This window comes from Barbus barbus, assembly GCF_936440315.1.
Source record: "Barbus barbus genome assembly, chromosome: 32".
Classification (NCBI taxonomy): domain Eukaryota; kingdom Metazoa; phylum Chordata; class Actinopteri; order Cypriniformes; family Cyprinidae; genus Barbus; species Barbus barbus.
The window spans coordinates 18,607,665-18,628,041 of record NC_136760.1 but is presented as its reverse complement, the minus strand read 5'-3'; the positions used below and the strand labels follow the sequence as shown (position 1 = coordinate 18,628,041).

The 20,377-nt window shown below is 35.5% G+C and overlaps 1 protein-coding gene across 3 annotated transcripts; it reads left to right on the top strand.

Moving 5' to 3' along the window:
* Window positions 1-91: 91 nt before the first annotated feature.
* Window positions 92-20,377, top strand: LOC306852390 (2-oxoglutarate and iron-dependent oxygenase domain-containing protein 3-like). Of its 3 annotated transcripts, none has more exons than XM_079389150.1 (9): window positions 92-259; window positions 517-728; window positions 3,556-3,631; window positions 4,543-4,585; window positions 8,242-8,306; window positions 8,823-8,879; window positions 9,494-9,647; window positions 11,742-11,865; window positions 18,661-20,377. In XM_079389150.1, the coding sequence occupies exons 1-9, from the start codon at window positions 192-194 to the stop codon at window positions 18,795-18,797; spliced, it is 936 nt and encodes a 311-aa protein (XP_079245276.1). In that variant the 5' UTR covers window positions 92-191; the 3' UTR covers window positions 18,798-20,377. The 3 variants fall into 3 exon arrangements, with proteins under 3 accessions (XP_079245276.1, XP_079245278.1, XP_079245277.1); XM_079389152.1 differs by lacking the exon at window positions 18,661-20,377 and adding an exon at window positions 18,022-18,495; XM_079389151.1 differs by lacking the exon at window positions 8,823-8,879.

Genomic DNA, 20,377 nt, shown 5'->3' with positions numbered 1-20,377 from the left:
ACATTTGGAATAATGTTCTGTATAAATGTTCTGACTTTTATTTTGACACGAAATGTCCAGCTTTTGACACAACGTTCTTGCCGACGCTTTCACACTGGACTTGTATATGGCAGTGCAGTGGACAAACACTGAATGAAACGAAACTATACACGTGTTATGTCGATGCACGCAGACAGGTACATTTAATAAACATGACTGCACAGCGACGAGGAATCAGTAAAAACCCAGAAAGTAGCGCCATTGAAAAGAAAATTAAGAGGTAAGTTAATGATTTTTAATTTCTGAAACTTTATGAACCCACATTGACTTTGCATTGCTGCAATTAATGAGTGATGCTGCTTCAGATCCTTGTTTACATGCAAGATACTCCCCACACGATGTCAGAATAAATGTATATTTTACTTTTTCACTTCGTTGTGCAATCTGGCAGTCAAATGAATGGATGAAACTAAGCAATGCACACCTGACAGTCCATCGCACCTGTGTTCTGTATTCATATGGTGTGTGTTCCTTCAGGGGAAATGCGCAGAGACAGGCCTCCTCTTGGAGAGGTCACGTGATCACGCTGTTGCTGCTGACAGGAGTCACTGGACTAGTGAGCTGGGTGTATTTCACATGGACTGATGACTTGACACACACACTGGCTTCAAGAAGCGAGATCCTCACTCAGCCTAGAGTGTTCACAGTCGAGTGCTCTGAAGACTACAAGAAGTACAAGCTCTTCCCAGGTATGCAGGAGGTTATTCATCCACTCACTCAATACTGCAGTATTTATTGGAAATTACAGTATTGTGCTTGGTTTGCTTTTCTTTTTTTTTCTTGTTTATTTAGAAATGTTATTGGGATTTTTCAAAACTGTATGTTGATTTAAACCGATAGACCTTTTAACAATGTTTTTGTAATATTTGCATATTGAACGTAATTGGTATTTTGCTACCTTGCAAGTATAGTTAAGGTTTTTGAAGGTGGCATTTAAAATGAATTAACCGTGTTGCTTGTTACTTGCAATAAATGCAATAAATAATTTGTATAGTATCTATCTATCTATCTATCTATCTATCTATCTATCTATCTATCTATCTATCTATCTATCTATCTATCTAATATATAGTCATGTTAAAAAGTTAGAACACCCCATTGAATTCCATGGTTTTCTGTATCAGGATACAATAAGAAAACCTCAGATGAACAACAACACATGACATATTGCACCGTGTCATTATTTACTTAACAAAAATAAAGCCAATATGGGACAAGTATGGCATTTGGAAGGTTTGCCAGAAGAAGGCCTCTTTTCTAAAAAAACAAAACAAAACAAACAACAACAAAAAAAAACATGGCAGCATGGTTTAGGTTTGCAAAGTTGCATCCGTTTAAACCCTAACACTTCTAGAACAATATCCTTTTAACAGATGAGACCAAAGTGGAGATGTTTGGCCATAATGCACAATACTATGTTTTGTGAAAACCTAAAGAGGATATCCGCACAAACACCTCATGCCAGAAGTCAAACATGCTGGAGGAGGGCTGAGGATTTTGGGCTTGTTTTGTAGCCGCAGGACCTGGGCACCTCACAGTCATTGAGTCTACCATGAACTCTTCTGTATATCAAAGTATTCTAGAGTCAAATGTGAGGACATCCGTCTGACAGCTAAAGTTGGGCCAAAATTGGCTGATGCAACAGGACAGTAATCCCAAGAACACCAGCAGATTTACAACAGAATGGCTAAAAAGAAAAGAATCAAGGTGTTGCAACAGCCAAAGTCCAGAGCTCATCCTGACTGAAATTTTGTGGTGAGAGCTGTGCATAAACAAATGCCCATGAACCTCAATAAACTGGAGCAATGTTGTAAAAAAGAGTGGGCCAAAATTCCTCCAAGAATGATGTGAGAGACTGATAAATTCATACAGTAAATGAGTACTTCATGTAATTTCTGCTAAAAGTGGACAATAGGACAGTAGGGTGTCCTAACTATATATATATATATATATATGTATATATAATTAAGTTAAATGTAAATGCAACTTTTTATTTTTGAGCATAGATGTTGCCAATTGATTTACATAGATGGGATGTATAATACATGTACCTACAATCATGATTTTATTTATAAAATTTGCTTATCAAAGTGTAATCAATGTTTTGTGCATTTGTTTTTCTCTTTTGCATATTATTATCAGTTTCTTTCTTAATCTGTATTTTATTACAATTATTTTGACATCTTGCAAGTATTTTATAGATTTTAACAGTGACATTTAAAGAGCATTTCCTTGTATTGCTTGTTAATTTTATAGAAAAAAATATGTAATAATGCATGTATTATTTTATCAAATATAAATTAAGATTTTTCCTCTTAAGCACAATTATTGCCAGAAGTTTGTGAAAATATTTTACTTGGTATTGCTGTAAACTACATTCTCCTTTAAATGAAGAACAGGTAATTTTGTAAATTCGTAGTGCATAATGCCAGATTATTAAGCAAGCTAGAGAAAAATTTTTTGAGTGTGAGTGTGTGGTTAAGATGCACCCAGCTATAATTTTGCTATTTGTATCTTTGTTCCAAAAACTCTGCAATGCAACTGGGGCAACCTTTGAACTAAAATACATTGTTGTATCAGAGGAAACCCCTTTCCAAACAACTTCCAAGAGTAGAAAGCTTTAGTTGAACAAAGTCAACACCTGTGCATTCCATCGGTCTAAATCATGAATTTAGATAATTGGTGGGAGACCAGATCTGTGATTGACAGTCTGAAGCCTCCCACATAGGGTTCATTACAGAACCTCACACCAGCTTCAAAAAGCTGTAGGCACCACAAACAAAGCAAGCGCTGGGATTAACAAGCTCTCCCTTGGCTCCAGTTCATCCTACTCTCTTTACAACAGGCGTAAATAAGCTTTAGGAAAGAGAATGGAAAGAGAGATAATATATATTGTCCTGAAGCTAACTGTAGCTGTATTTGTTCTTTCAAATTCCTCCAAGAATTCCTACTGGATTCTAGCAAGTGGCATATGAGTCTGGGCCAGAATGCTATATACTGTGGAATATGATTGGATGTACAGCTTTGTTGTACACCCCACTGTGAATATTGCCTGACTGACAGCACCTCCTCTTTGAGAGGATGCTGGAACAAACTCCAGAGTCGTCATGCAGTATATTTTGCAATGCAGGCTGCGTTACTAAGTGTGTCATTGAATATGCAGTTTGAAGAGAGAATTTGGCAGGGGCATAGAGCCAGTTACTTTAATTGCTGTCATTAATGAATGAATCAATATGAAAGGCTAATTAGATTAGATTCAACTTTATTGTCATTGCACATGTAAGGCACAGGGCAACGAAATGCAGTTAGCATCTAACCAGAAGTGCAATAAGCAGAGGTACAGGATATACAGTGCCTACAATATGTTACATATGTACAGAATATACAGATAAGGCAGTAGTACTATGGACATAATTTACTATTTTTTTAAATACTATCAGTATGATTTACAGATGGATGATATGAACATACTATACAGATGGATTGTGCAGTAAATGTAATGCATTCTGTCCTCAGGTTGCACCCCAACAAAATGCGGCAGAGCCATTTCAGACAGTGTTGTGACTTTGGAGGAGGCGCAGAAGCTTAGAAGGTAAACATGCACACTGACAAACATCTTGATATATTTGCTGCTGGTGAAAAAGTTTGGGGTCGGTATGAAGTCTCCTCCTATGCTCACCAAGGCTGCATTTATTTTTATTAAAAATACAATAAAACAGTAATACTGTGAAATATTATTACAATTTAAAATAACTGGTTTCCTTTTCCAATTAGTTATTTTAAAATATATTTATTCCTTTGGTGGCAAAGCTAGTGTTTCTCAGTGTCGGTGTTTCTCAGAATTGCACTATATATTAGTGCTGTCAAACAATTAATTGTGAAAATAAAAGTTTTTTTTTATATCAAAGTTTTTGTTATGTATATATATTAGTGCTGCTATTTTTATAAAATATACGCAGTATTCACACATGTTGTGTTGCGAATAAAACAGTTTATTGGAGTATGTTATACAAGAAAATATTATTTGCTTCATTATTTTACTTCAGAATTCCACATTTAATTCAATGTGTTACTTGCCATTTATTTAAATTCATTTTTAATAATTGACATTTACTAGCAATTTCTGAGAGAAATGTAAAAATATTTTTGTTTCAATATGTTGTTTCAATAATGTTTCAAAATATTGTGTAAATATTTTTTATTTAATTGTATTACTCTTACATTTATTACTCTTCACTCTTATATATTTTAGTTTTATATTTATATATATAGAGAGAGAGATTTTGTTTCAAGATTCTTTGATGAATAGAAATGTCTAAATAACAGAATTTATTTAAAATATTTTGTGACATTATAATATGTCTACTATGTCTAATACTGTTGATATTTTTGTTTATATTTGTTAATATTTATATTTTTTATCAATTTAATACATCCATGCTGTCATTTTACTGTCCCTAAATTTTGGAATGGTAGTGTACATGTTCTCCTCTTATTTCACAGGTTAGCTGAGCGGGGCTTATCACTTGCTGGCTCAGATGGTGGTGTGAGTAAGCACTTTTCAGTTCAAATGTGTTTAAAAAATAATGTCATATTAGTCTATCATGGAAGCAGCTGCTTAAGAACACAAGAGGGCAGTACCCACTATGGTTTTGACTTCAGCTGGAATTCAAAAGCCAACTTATTTTCCATTATGTGTCTAGATGGCACCATATTGTTTGGTATGATTGAGTTTCCACAGGAAAACGCTCTCATTAAGAGTGTGTTTGAGAAAATTCACATATGGTCTGTGGTAAATTCTGGAAGCAACTGTCCTGTGTTTGATGGGAACAACATATGACGTTCCCAGTAGTTGTTGAAATTGCATTTTGCATTAGTATCGGATTAAGCTCAGCTTACCAGTTCATCACTCTGCTGCTTAATGGGAAAATACTGAAAAAGATCATTGATGAAAAGTACACGTGGTGCTGAGACCTAAACCACATTGTAAAATAAAACAATTTTACATTTGTAGATGATGGTATAGTGCAGGGGCTCTCAAAGTCTACATTCAAAGGTCCAAATCTGAATTTTCATCAGTGTCAAAGGTCCGGAACAATTGGTTATTACAAAACGTGTTTTTAATAAACATACATAACATATAACAAATAAACACTCATTTAAAAAAAAACGTTCCCTTTGCATTCAAAATACTTTAATAACAAGTGCAAAAGTGGCAAAACAATTAATTTAAGTGTCAGCAGTAGAAGTCGACCTATAATGTTTTTTCTCTGGCCAATGCCGATATTTAAAAATCAGGGCAGCCTATGGCCGATATGATGCTGATTTTTTTGGGCCGATTTTCTCTTTTTTTTTCCTTTTATATCAAAAGAGAGTTTGCGTAAATGGTTATTGCAGGGCACAAGATAGTAATAGTAGTAGTAGTAGCCTAATTCATAGTAATAATACATGGCTCAAAACTTAAGCACCTTCTCAAAACAGTTCTGAAGCATGCTTTTTTGTTTATGTTTGCTGACAGACACCAGTGTTTCCCGCAGACTAGCAAATACAAGTTGATTCTCTGCCAGCAGGAGGCGCTGTTGGAGCGTGATATAAAGCTGTTTCCCCGGTAACGACTGTAATCAAATAAGCGCTACTTTATCAGCCATTACAGGAAAGACCAAATGAAAATTGACATCAAAGCTTTTCTGAAGAAAACGGACGGTTCTTTTAAAAGATACATTCATATAAAAACACCCGCGCAGCATTTTATTTTTGAAACGCGCAGTGCTCAGTTTATTCAAACGAAGTATAAGCCTTTTGGAAAATCTATTTGTAGCTGTCAGTTTTGATATTGTGACAAGCCGCCACAAATAAATGTATACACTGGGCACTGCTATAAGACAAATTGCCATAATATAAGTGATAGCAAAACAAAACAAAAAAATTAAAATATTAGCGGTGAAATGTCGCCCGATTACGTCAAACGTAGTGGTGGAAATTTTGATTCTTTCCAGAGACTCGTTCATTTTTCGTTCGTTCACCAAAATGATTCGTTCAGATTCGTTCACTAATTCGTTCAGTGACCATTTTTCCATATTACACAAATACGTCAGCATGTGCGGCAAAATGTGTTGTTCAACTAACGTATTTACTTGTTACAAAATAAAAACCGATTTGGCTTCATTAAAAAGTGTGCCCTTCTCATTAAATGAATAAAATAAGTCTAAATAAGTGATCAAAGTCATTACTCTTTTTATCTTTTAAATTACACTCTTTTCGGATGACCAAAGCACAAGTGTTTTTTTATTTGTTTGCATACTAGGCTAGTTAACATTTAATTGTTTAGGCAGAGATTTACACGTTCAAATCTGAGATTATGTTAAACGAGGAGTTATTCTGTATGTAAAATATGAATATAAACAAGCGTGCACAGTACGGATACCTGTGCTTTGCATCCGCTTTCTGCTGATTGATGAACTAGATTGACAGAATGGCCGACCTACCCGGTCAACGAACTGGGTATAGCTACCAGTTCGTTCAATTCGTTCACGAACGGGAGATCTCTCTCTCGTTCAGACTCAAACCAGAGCCATCTCGGTCAATGATGCTATTATATTCGTTCGTTCGATCCAACCAATTACATGCCCCTTCTAAACCCGAGCTGAAATGCTATTTGCTGACGTGAGTCACGTGACGCAAATGAGATGGGATGACGTGACGCAAATAATCAATACTGCCATATTTTTTTATGTTTCACAGTTTTTAAACAAACAAAAGTGCATGACATGACTAACATAATGAAATATTTTTTTTATTTAAAAGTATGTAACTGTTCAAACATAAAACAACAATAATATAAATAAATAAAACAAAATGATAAATAAAAAATAAAAATAAAAAATAAAACAATAATATAAAAAAATAAAACAAAGAACCAGTTGTTCGAACGACGAACGTAATAATGAGACGAGATGTATGTATGTAACAGTTCATTTGACTCTTTCAAACTCAAAGCAACTCAATGAAGGGCGTATTCGTTAACTAGATTCAACAAATCACATGCTCCGTCCTCGTATCATACTCGAAGGCTATTGGCTCGAGGTTTAGTCATTCTTTGACAGATGAAACGGTCCAGAGCTACGCATGCGCGCAATAGCGGCGCGCTGCGGTGGAGGGAGGAATTTCAGTGAACGAGAAATATGAGTCAATGGATTACGTGAACGAGAATGATTCGTTCACCTAAAAGATTTGTTCAAAAAGAACGATTCGTTCACGAACGTAACATCACTAGTCAAACGTCATACGCTCACTGGATGTCATGATGACAACAAATGTCATGAAGGAAAAGTTTCAATATCTCGCCTGCAATTTCGGACCTTCTCCAAAAGACATGAAAAAATAAGAATAAATAAACAAATGATTTACAAGTTTAACGTGCTTTTATCAAAGTAGGAAATATAGTTAGTGTTCTTGAAATATGAAATAGAAGCGGGTCCGGATTGAATTCCCTCCGGGTCCGGATCCGGACCGGAGTCCGGACTTTGAGAAGCACTGGTATAGTGGCTTCGAGTGGCGCTGAACTTGTTGAAACTTATTTATTATAATTTTTTTTTTAAGAGGTACCATTTTTATAATATCCTTTATATTTAAAATGTTCCTAAAGGATAATTTAAGCAAGTTTGTGATCTTTTAATATTCTTGTGCAAAAAGATGTTCTTTGGAGCAGTCCCAAACCAGATTGGATAACATAATCATAAAATATCCATGTTAGCTTGAATGCATTTGTCATTAAACCGGAAAGCAAAATACCAAATAAGATATTTTGAAATTCATGTACATTACCGTTCAAAATGTTTTGGGTTGGTACAAATTTTTAAAAATGTTTTTGAATAAAATCTCTTATGCTCACCACTACTGGTAATAAAATAACTGTTTTAATATATATCATAAAATGTAATTTATTCTTGTGATGGCAACGCTTAATTTAATTAAAGAGGGTGTAACAGAGGTTCCTGCTGAGTTTTTAAGAGGATATCAGCCCCATGATGATGATTTATGAAGTGTGCGAAGACAGAGAGCAGGCAATACCAGGACTGAGAGGAGTCCATCTGTTGACCTTATGATGGAGCACGAATAACAACACTAGGGAAAGCATTGCTTTTTGCCAAATATTGACGTTTCTTCTTTGAAATTGTCTTTATTCCTTTTTGTTGTGTATAGGCCTCCATCCTGGATCTTCACTCTGGGGCGTTGTCGATGGGGATGCAGTTTGTGAATATCTATAGGTGAGTATGCTGTGTGGCTTCATACAGAGTCTAACAGGAAGTCATCTCCAATTGAACTTCAGCAATAGCTTGATCTATTCGAATCACAGCTCTATCAGACTTCTCGAGGTGTGTTTGATATGCACAACAAAGTATACCCTTGGGCCTGAGGAGCAGAGCAGAAATCAATGGCAGCAATGATGGAATGACTTTCTAGCTTCAGCTGCTAAAGATCATGTCTTCATCGTTTACACATGGAGTTTTTCCCCATGTCTTTATATGTGGTTTACACCTAGGTGCCCACACACAGGCTGGTACTGTGCTGGCAAGTTAACATGTACAGCTGGCATGTGTTGGCATGCTTGCCGTGACACTTTGGTCTTCTGTGTGTGAATCTATTGCTGCCTGTTTTTTGATATGGCAGCAGCAATTCAGTTATTAGATGGCTGCCATCCTACAAATGTTTAGGTTGGTGTGTTTGATATCGGTTAAGGTTATCTGAAGTGAACCCATCTGTTTTTTCTTTTTTATATCCAGATATTTTAAGAATGAGATAAGGGATGTTTTTACAGAAGAAGATTTTGAACTGTACAGGTGAGTGATGTAGAAATGTGTTGAAGTAACTAAAAATCATTCCATTCTCAAATATTGAATGTTCAACATTTTATTTTATATATATATATATATCAATTAAAATAAAAAAACAATGTTTTTAATTATGGGTGAACTATTCCTTTAATATTTGTAGTGGTGGAACTTTATCTTAATGTTCCATTTAGCTGTGCCACTTTAGGTATACGTATTTAGACAGACATCTTTGGTCATTTTTGTTGTGGATCATGCTATTTTTTTTTTTTTTTTTTTTTTTTTTTTTTTTTCTTAATGTTCCATTTAGCTGTGCCATTTTTGTTGTGGATCATGCTTTTTTTTTTTTTCTTTTTTACACCATGAGCGTTGCATTTTTAAGATAATGTGTCAAGTTAAAAATAGTTCTACTGTTTTGAACACAAGAATGTGTCGGGTTTACATGATGCAGTCTTAATTATTCAGGGCTTCCTTAACGATTAGTCAGCTGGTCTTTGTGGCAGCTCACCAACTAGTTGAAAATCTGTGGTTTTATAATACCTATTATGGATATGGAAGAATAAAAGTACCACAAGCAAACGTCTACTATATAAAGACATTTTATGTGCACTGTTTTAAACCAGGGATGTCCGTAGCCGAATTCAAAAGGCAATAGCAGAGACGTTTGGTCTGGATTCCAAACAGATGTACCTCACCAAGCCCACCTTCTTCTCTCGCATCAACAGCACCTCTGCCAAAACCACTCATGATGAGTACTGGCACCCACATATCGATAAGGTAACACGCACATCCAAGAACACTTTAGCATCTAACTTTTAGCTCATATCACAGGAATGTTATAATGTTTACTCTATGACCAGTGTTCTGAAACTGCCAATCACATTGGTTCCCTCGGAACATTGACCAAAAATATCTCCACGCACAAGGGCCCAGATGTTTTGAACTAGCTTTAATGGACCATATTATTGCAAAACTGACATTTATAAATAATGTTTCACATCAAATTAGTTCATTGACTTGAAATAAAACAGAACTTTAAATACTTGTCTAGAAAAGCTAATCTTTAAAGCAAACACAAAGGGATTTAGATATGAATAATGGAACTAGATTAATATTACATTCATGATGTAACCACACATCAGCTAATTATTATAGATATAAAATTAATTGGTACTCGGCCTCAATAAGAGATCCCCATAGCCCAGTGGTGCACGGCATCATGAGCCAGTTACAGTATAAAATGCTTGAATTTGATTTTAAAGTGGCCAATATACTTGGTATGTACACTGGGTTTTTTTGCCACACAGATATGGCATAAATACGTTTATGCAGGATTTATGCATCACCGGAAACAATGAATCACATGCTTGAATGTTGATATATTGGTTGGCGCAGATGAATGGCGATTTATGTGACATTTACACTGACTTGTTACATTAACAAAAAATATTTCAGCACCAGATTGAAAAAATAAAAATAATTATTTAAGATCTGGCTAAATTGCCCAAAATAACACAACTGTCTGTCTTAATCAAATACTATTATAAATATTCATGCATAACGAGCCCCAGGAGGGTCACAAGACTTGCAGTATGCCACTGGCCCATATGGCCCATATTCTCTGAATTTCTCATGCATTAGAGATGGAAATGCTTGCATCCAAAACAGTGATGTTTGGTGCAGCACAGTTAGGTCCTGAACTCTTTATTTGGCCAGGCCTAAAATCGCTTTTAGCACAACAACATTGCCTTTAAAAGACACGATTTATTTTTGAAACAAAGCGTAATGTTCCTACTTCACTTTTGAGCTGTTGAAATGAGGTCTTAAGGGGATCTAAAATCTAAAGTTAATTCATGTCTGGTTTTAGAAATGCAGCTTTGATCTCAGAGTAGGTTGTGCATTTATGAATGTGGGTGAATCAGGATGATCATTTCACTTTGCAGGCAAGGCTTACATGCGTGGCTGTAACACATCAGCGGAGTAAACTGCTTACATTGAAGATTAATTGCTTTTGTGTTTTGAATTTCTTCATGTTGCATGAGAGGCAAACAGATAAACAGATTATCCAAAGGTCATTGTAGTTTGTAGCTGCAAATGTAATTATCTGCATTGCGTCATTTGCTTATACAGTTTACAGTTCACTTGAATCAGTTCGTGTTTAGACAGAAATGCATTACGCCATAGTGATAATGTGCTGTGCCGGTCAGGTTTGTCCTTATGGGATGTGGGATGATATTTTGGCATTTGTAGAGTAATAAAAACAAATAAGCGTCTCAATTGCTGAAGGTGCTCCCTCTGCGGTAGGTGTGTGGAATATTCTTCATTAATCCGTCTCTGAAAAACCACTGGAAATAAGAGGCGGCCGCCAGAAGACTGCCAGTCTTAAACTCTAGATTTCATTAAAGTAGTTAAAAGTGTGATCCGACATGCTGAGTAGTGACGCCTGTATGGTTTGGGATCACTAAAGAGATTCCCCTCATAAAGCAGAGCAGAGTTTAAAGTCCCAGGGACGCTGTTAAATTCTACCACTGTTTTTCGTTAAGCCAGGAAATCTTAGGCTTTGCTTTAGGGTTTTTGTGGAGATTTTCTACATTACAAAAACTGCATCAGTTCTAAATAAACTGATGAACAATGAAACTGTCAGTCAAAGATTAGCTTAATTTGTTAGTTCTTAACACATCAGGAGATCATGATTAGTTTTGTTCACCCTGTTCCCCTCGAGTACAAAATTGAAATTCCACTAAGTAAGATTCATTATTAAAACCTCCTAATTAGTGCTTTAGGCTCATGCTGAGATTTGTTTGAAGTTTAAGGAAAAGAAATGTTCGTATTTTTTTTTTTTTTTTTTAAATGTGCATATTTTTCTAACAGGAGACTTATGGATCCTTTGACTACACGTCTTTGCTCTACTTGTCTGATTATGGTTTGGAGTTCGGTGGCGGACGGTTTGTCTTCATGGACCCCAGTAGCAACAGGACGGTGGAGCCACGTGCTGGTAAATACAGGACAAACAATACCACGCACATAATCTGGGTTTATTAAAAAAACATGAAAGTAATGCAGTGTGTTCAAGCACGATAAGGTTTAAAAAAACAAAACTAATTAATGTGATTAATTAAATGATATGCTAATTAATCAGCATGGTAAATTGGCAATGGTAAATTATCGCCATGATTAAATGTTAGTTTTTTAACATCTTTGTAAAATAATTATTTGTACTTATTAGATGACATCTTTTAACATTTTTACAAACAAAAATTATATTTCAAATAATTGCTGCTATTTTGAACTTTCTATTATGAGTCAAAGAATCCTTAAAAAAAAACTTTCAACAATAATAGTAAGCAGCACAGCTCTTTGCAACATTGATGATAAGAAGTGTTAATTGAGCACCAAATCGGCATATACTGTAGATTGAAAACAGATATTTAAAAAAAAAAAAAAAAAATAGAAAACAGATTTAAATTCTAGTAATTTTTCCAAAAAATTACTGTATTTTTTATTAAAATTTGTACAAAAATTATTAAATGTTAAAAACTTCTTGTTGGATTCATACGTAATGCCTACTGGCAGTTTTATTCATTTCTATGCTCCCAAGTATTCAAATGACCTCTTGCAAGACACGCCGTTATGTCTGCTTAAATTAAGATCAGTCATGGTCTTCCTGGTAACTGTGCCCAATGCAGAAAATAATGTGCAAAATAGAATGAGTGATTGATTGATTGATTTGTATAGAGTAAGAAAAGTAGAAAAATAAAGGTAGAAAGATAAAAGTATAACGTGTTTAAAGTTCCCATGCTTTGAATTCTATTGGGAGGGAAAAGTGCATCTTTATTATCAAGAGGTGTACCTGCTGTAGGAGGACACACGGGATAAGTATTAAAACCAGTTAATTTGTCATGAAGATGCATTGCAGATAGAGTGTATAAACTTTATCACGTTAGTAATTGGCACCACTGAGGTTCTTTCGCAAGTCAATTTAAAGAATCATGTAAGTGGCTCAGTGGTTGCATTGAAGTGTGAAAGCATTAGCATTAATTATCACTTTTTAATTTGTATATCACCATGCAGTAACATGGGATTTCGTTAAGACTCTCTCCCGTATTGCACCGATTACAGCCACACTCCAAATGCTCTTTATGACTTGTTTTACGTACCTGCTTCATGGGATAATTGTTTTGTTTTCTCAGCCTGGCATTTTGATAATGTCCCCATGATGACGTGATCCATGATTAGCTGCCTGATTATTTGGTCTGCACGGAGAAGCTGGCTCGTGCATGTGAATTCATTTACCTTTCAGCTCTTTAGGGCAGTCGTGGCCTAATGGATAGAGAGTTGGATTTGTAACCTGAAGGTCAAGGGTTCGAGTCTCAGGTCCGGCAGGGATTGTAGGTGGGGGGAGTGAATAACCAACACTCTCTCCACCCTCAATACCACGACTGAGGTGAGACCCTTGAGCAAGGCACCGAACCCCCAACTGCTCCTTGGGCACCGCAGCATTGGCTGCCCACTGCTCCGGGTGTATGTTCACTACTGTGTGTGCACTTGGATGGGTTAAATGCAGAGCACAAATTCTGAGTATTCCCTTTCCCTTTCCCTTTTATTAGGATCTGCCACTTTTGAGAGGATAATGGCTGCTATTTTCCAACTCTGTTAAGGTGCACTCCCATACAATGATGATAGAAACTGTCAGGCTCCTTTCTTTTAAAATCTTCGCCCACACGACGAGGGGTGTTTTGCCACGTAGCGTGACTTTTGATCACGTAGTGCTTTCTGAGCCCATTAAAGAGCGATAGCAGGTGATGCCAGGTGTCTGCCTGTAAAATATGCTTTTGCACGTATGCGTGTAGATCTAAATAATTATCTATCGAACCATAAATAAGATCCATATATATATAATCCGTACATATGCATATATATATCGGATGTATGAAGGAATTAAAAGGTAGTGTTTTTTTGCTATGTTACTTTGTTTGGCTTTTTTTTTTTTGCATCAGTGCCACTTCTCATCTTAAAATACACATAATGCATTATTCATCAGACCCCAATGTTTGCAGCTCTGGATTTCTCCCTCCCGTCGTGCCCGTCTCCAGCTAGGGTGATGAGTTTTGAATGTCTGCTTCCAGTTTTAAATGAATTGGGGTATATTGTGTTGGATGTAGCAGCTGGAACGTGTTCCTGTTCACTGGGTGGCAGAAGCAGTGAGCTCTGTCAAATTGTTGATTATCCATCAGGTGTGGCTGATGAGCCCTGATCTGCGCTGAGGTAATTATTAGTCTGATGGATAACTCTGTCGAACAGGCTGTAATTATAACTAGACTGACAATCAACCTCCCTCTCTGATGATGGATGTGAGCAGGAGAGATATTGGCCTGTTGAGACATACAGTGCTAAACACAGAGGAGAAGGACAGAGGTGAGATGAGAAAAGGGACGGGGTCTGCACAGACGTAAGAAGAGTGTGAAAGATGACGTGGTATGTTAGGAGATTAGATCGGGGGTGGGGGGGAAGCACTTTAGTTTTGTCACACTGGGAAAATTGACGCCTGGTGCTGGATGAATCCTCTGTGACTCTCAAATCAGTAGATGCAGCTGTGATCCCAGAGATGCAACATGTTCTTAGCCCAGCAAGAGCCTCATACAGTTGGAACCATCTGAGAAGTTTAAAGGAGGTGACAGGTGCGGTTTTTTTATTCTCAGGTGGAAAAACAAAAGCCTGTATTTTCGGCTGTGTTCATTTCTGTGATGGCAGATGAAAAGAAATCGGTGCAGTTTGATATGCAAATATGGTATAAGGACACTTTTTAAAAGCAGAAGACCTTGAAGTTGAAGTGGTGAAATACCTGTAGCTGCATGTCTTTACGGCATGCATTTAAAGGATTTATCTTATGTATTTTTTTTGCATTTAAACTTATTTATCCCAATAGTAAGCCTCTTTAAAGCGTTCATTTGGTGGCCAAAATCTTCAAAACTGTCATGATTGGTTCAATAACATATGTTAAATAAAGAATTTTAATATGCAAGTTCTAGAGTAACAAACTCTGTCAAAAAAACAGGACTTCACTTCCTACATTATATTGAGAGAAACATTTTCTCCTATTAATTTTTCTATGAGTGGCCTTTTTCCTCCCACTTGAAATATGCAAAAAAATAAATAAAATACTTTTGGGGGAATTTTGGGGCTTTTTATTCATTTTTGTGTCATTTTCAACCTTGCACAACACTAATTTATGCCAAGGCTAGACTAACTTATTTATGAAAGGCATAGTTCACCCAAAAATGAAAAATTCTGTGGATGCTACTTTGCAAGGTGCTCCATTTATGTGTTGTTAATTGTGGTAGCTGTGACAAGGGATGTCAAAAAAAAAAAACTTGTGCAATCTTGCAGAATTAGAACTTGGATCACACAGTCAAGAAAATTCATGTCATAGGCAAAATGAAACTAAAATACAAAATAAAAAAAAGGTCCAAAAGGGCACTTCTGTTTATCTGTGCATGTGCCTGCCTAAACATACACAATCTTCATGTTTTATAAGCACAGACTAGATGCAGCTTTTTTTCTATTGACAAGGGAAATGTTCCCTTGTAATTTAGTTTCCACTCTAAATATTCTTTTCACTTCTGATTAAACTCCTCTCCATGGAAACACAACGCTATCAAATCATATCATTAGGAACTGAAATAATTGCCGTTTTATTGTTTCGCAGTGAACCAAGTTACATGACAACATGCTGACAAACCCTGTTCTCTTCTCTGAGCCGTTCATGCCTAATTTGTCAATTTGTTACATTTCTGAAGCATTGAACCTGATGTTTTTTTTTTAGCAAATTTCTCTTTTGCATGATATCATTCCTCTCCTAATTTCCATGCAAACACTGTAATCAGGATTTAACATTTCCCAGCCTAATACTCCAGATGTCCCTAGGCATTCTTTCATCTTGCAGATTTTATGGTATTATACACTTTCCTCCAGCAACGGGATGCAGTATGTTATTTGCACATCCATACTGATCCTAATGTATCTTCTTCTCAAACGCATAGTAACGTTGTAATATTTTAATGATATTCAATGGAGCTTTCACAATCAGAATTGGTCAACGAGGCCAGAATGAGGTAATTTGCATAAATATCCTGTTTAGCAAATGTCTCCTTATGCATCTTCAGTTGAAGTGTACAGAATTAGACTTGGCTAATTAGTGTGGAGGCAGCATGTGGTTTTTAATAACTTCCTTCCAGCTTTAACCTGCATAGGTCACCGTGAAATCTAACATTTTATGGAGGAATGTTTTTGCTGAAAATATCTAGTTTAAAAAATGTTTTTTCCTCCTGCTGATATCCCAATAATCATACCATCAGAACTAGGGCTGGACAATAATTCAATATCAATATGTATCGCGATATAATTTTTTTCAATAACGGTGATATGACTTTTAAACACATTTCCGATATTTTGATATACATTACCAGTGTTTTCTCGTACATTGATTTATTTGTGGCGTTTGAGATTGCAGTCATTTTGAAGAATAAGCCCGCCTCAAGCAACATGCTTTAGTTGCTGCTCAATTTATTTTATTATTATTTTTTTTTTCTGCAGTAACTCAGAGCACTATTGATACTCTTTATCCTGGCTGAAGCACATTTGTTTCAATCTATAAGAACAATCAGCCTACACTACCATTAAAAAGCTTTTTGAACAGTAAGGTTTTAAGGTTTTTTTTTTTTTTTTAAGAATTCTCATCTGTTCACTGAGCCTGCATTTATTTGATCCAAAGTACAGCAAAAACAGTACAATTTAGAAATATTTTTACTATTTAAAGTAACTGTTTTCTGTTTGAATATATTTTAAAATGTCATTTATTCCTGTAATCAAAGCTAAATTTTCAGCATCATTACTCCAGTCTTCGGTGTCACATGATCCTTCAGAGATCACTCTAATATGCTGATTTGCTGATGATCAATATTTAAAACAGTTGAGTACATGTTTTTCAGGATTCTTTGACTAGAAACACCCAAAGATCAGCATTTATCTGAAATAAAATGCTTTTGTTAGATTTATACACTATTCCATTCAAAACCTTGGAGTCAGTATAATTTTTTTTTTTTTTTTTTGGAAAGAAATGATAGAAATTAATACTTTTATTTAGCAAGGATGCTTTAATTTGATAAAGTATTTGATAAAGACATTTAGAATGTTACAAAAGATTTGTATTTGTATTTTTTTTTTATTAAATATAGTTTTATAGGAGGTTTCGTAGACTTGGCAAATTAATTTTTCACAAGTTTGTAGGTACAGACACCTGTTGCGGCCATTCTTGGCAGTTTTTAAAATAGAGTTCATATCGATATCGGAATTATATTGTATCGACTGAAATTAAGAAATATATTGTGGTATAAATTTTGGCCATATCGTCCAGCCCTAATCAGAACGTAATTTACATAATGTAACAATTAATGAAAAAATGTCATTCCATCATCAAATTATTAGATGTTTTCAATAATAAATACATTTAAAACAATTAAGGCAAAAATGATGTTTATACAGACTTTTACAGAATTCTTAGAGAATAAATGCTATTTAAAAAAGAATCAAATTGGGCTTTATGTTGATTCACAAGAAAGAACATTCAGAATTTTTTTCATAAATGTAAATTATAATAATAATCATAAATTATTATTTTTATTGAACTAAAAAATCCTTGTATTTTCTTTTCTATCTCTTAGTTATGGACCTGCTTGCCTGCTTAGATATTATTTGAACATGGGCATAAATGAATGGTTTTCAATTATAATATCAAGCACATTAAGCACTGACATATTAATGAACAGACTTTGCTTTGTTGCTCAACTGGGGATTTTGGGGTATTGCAAACAGTATTCAAATTTGCAGGTGTAAATTACTATCTTAATGCCCTGCTTAAAAAAATAATAAATATTATGTAAAATAGCTTTGTAAGCCATACTTTTATAGTTTCCCTATAAGCCTGTTTTTATAAACAACACATTGAGAAAACTCATTTTCTCCTATGGCACTGCTGTGTTGGTTAGTGCATTACAAAATCATACTCATATGCTAAATAACAGAGCATATTTCTGTTAGCCATTTTCTCTGCATTAACATTGCGTTATCCCTTCCTTTTGTTTTCATCACACAGGATTTCCCCAAGCTTTCATCTAACTTGAAGAATCTATGTTGCATTATGGTTATTCCACCAGCAGTGCAGTCCAACATACAGCATTTATTCATAGAATTTTACACATGCATTTCCACTTCTAAAAGTCAGCTTTTTTAAAAAATACATGAGTATTTAATGAGATTCAGTACAACTTTCATGATCAAGAATGGTCTACAAAGGTCAGTACCAAGCAGATGTAATGGTGGTAATTTACATAAATTTCAAATTTAGCAAAGGCCTTGCTTCTTAAAATGAAATCACCAGTCCAACCAAGTAAAATTAGGACATTTAAGTAATTATCCCAGCACTGACTTTTTGAGATGCTTTGGAACCACTTTCCATCAGCACTCAGATTTACTGCACACTTTTCACCATTAAATACAACTGTAAACACAAACATTGGACTTCACATACAGCTTAAAACTACATTTTAAACTGCCAATCATGAGGAGCAAAAAAAAAAAAAAAAGTATCCTTACAGTCTGAACATTGTTGATTGACTTTAGGCAGATGTTAGCCTAATTCATATGTTTGGTTATGTTCATATGTTTTTCAGCATATCACTTCAACCTTTCTCCTGTTTCTCTCTCATCGCCCATCTTCTTTCATCTCCTGCAGGTCGGGTGTCATTCTTCTCATCCGGTTCTGAGAACCTCCATCATGTGGAGAAGGTCACTTGGGGTACGCGATATGCCATTACGGTGTCCTTCACATGTGACCCCGATTTTGCCATTGATAACCCCTCCCTGCCGTAGGATCCAACCAGCTCAAAGGGACGGATGAGTGACAGGAACCCTAGGGCGAACACACAGGAAAATGCTGAAGCAAATGTCGGGTTCATGGCATAAGAATTTCTTATTGTCCCGTTAGAAAAATGTTTGGGATTTTCTGTGCTCAAATGGGGTTTGTCTCCTTTAAGATTTTAATTTAAATGGTGTTTTGTATTTTTAGGAGATTTACTTGAGTTGCCATAATTTTGAAGATACGCATCTTGACTTTTGTTCTGAAGGTGCTTCTTTACAATTGAATTCTCTCTTTCCTGGCTGTGCTTCATTCTTTAAAATCTTGCTATGAATCTTTCAAAACCTGTGGTGAATTTTAGGGAACAACACAAGGGTAAACTTGCATTTTTTTGCTTTTTAGACACATTCTGAATCCGCTTGCATTTTATGCTTTTTATTCAAATGCATGCATCAGCTTTATTAAAATAGGAAGAGAAGTGTGTTTGCTCTCTACTCATATGTGATGATTCATGGCTAATGCCTAATTTTGGCTAATGCCTAATTTGCTGTTCCTGTTGTATCACCAATAGCTTAATTGGAAATCTCTCTTGGTCTGTAATGTTCCTTTTTTCAGCTGCTAATTCATTCATGCTTTAGCTGCTGCAAGGCTGAATATTAACTAGTGTGCAAAGAGTCCTTCTAAATGCATCATTTCAGGTTTATGCAAACCCTAGTAGGTTTGCCAACAGCGATCAGAGTTTTGTGTCTCAGGGTAGATCACCTCAGTGACTTGGCTGAACTGTTGATTTATTGCCACTGCATTCAATAGATTGAAATACAATCCATCCACATCCTGTGGAGTTACTTATTTATCTGTGATGAGCTGCAATTTTTTTTTTTTATAAATGACTGTTTCCACAAGCAGTTTAGTAGTAAAATCTTACTGACTCCACATTTTTGAATGGTAGAAATGAACATTTTGGCTAGATACTGTACATTTACATGAGTAGGAGTGTCTTACAAAATGTGCCAGTTAGTCCTCTTTTAACTATGATATTGCAATCCTTTTAAGATCTTTCTTAATCTCATTACATTCATCTTGTGTTATCTGGTCCTAAAGATTCAAATTTGCCTGATTATTGGCAGCTGCTTCGACGTTTCAGACTGGAATGTAAGTGCACAGCTGATAATACAGCTTTTGGAAGCAAGGTTTAGCCAGTGGGTGTTGTGGTTTTGAAGAACAGATGTTGCTAATTAAATGATATGACAAAACAAATGATGGACACATTCAAGCTTGTAGTTCAACCACAAGCAATTCGCAAGAAATTCTGGATTAATGGCTAGAGTAACACAAGCTTCCCTCTGGCGATACCGTTTACACTCAAGTCATGCAATTTCCTATGACTTCTTACTTGCAGAGCCCAACAATAACACGTACAGCGAGATTGTGATTTATTTAATTTCTTGAAGAGACTGATAAATAAGAAAGGAAATGTATAACGTTTGACTGGCGCCCTCAATCTGTGGTTTTGCAATTTGTTATTAAAGGGTTTTGTTTAATATGAGTGCTTTCTCTACAGTGTCATTAAGTAAAGTGATACACTCTCTCTTGA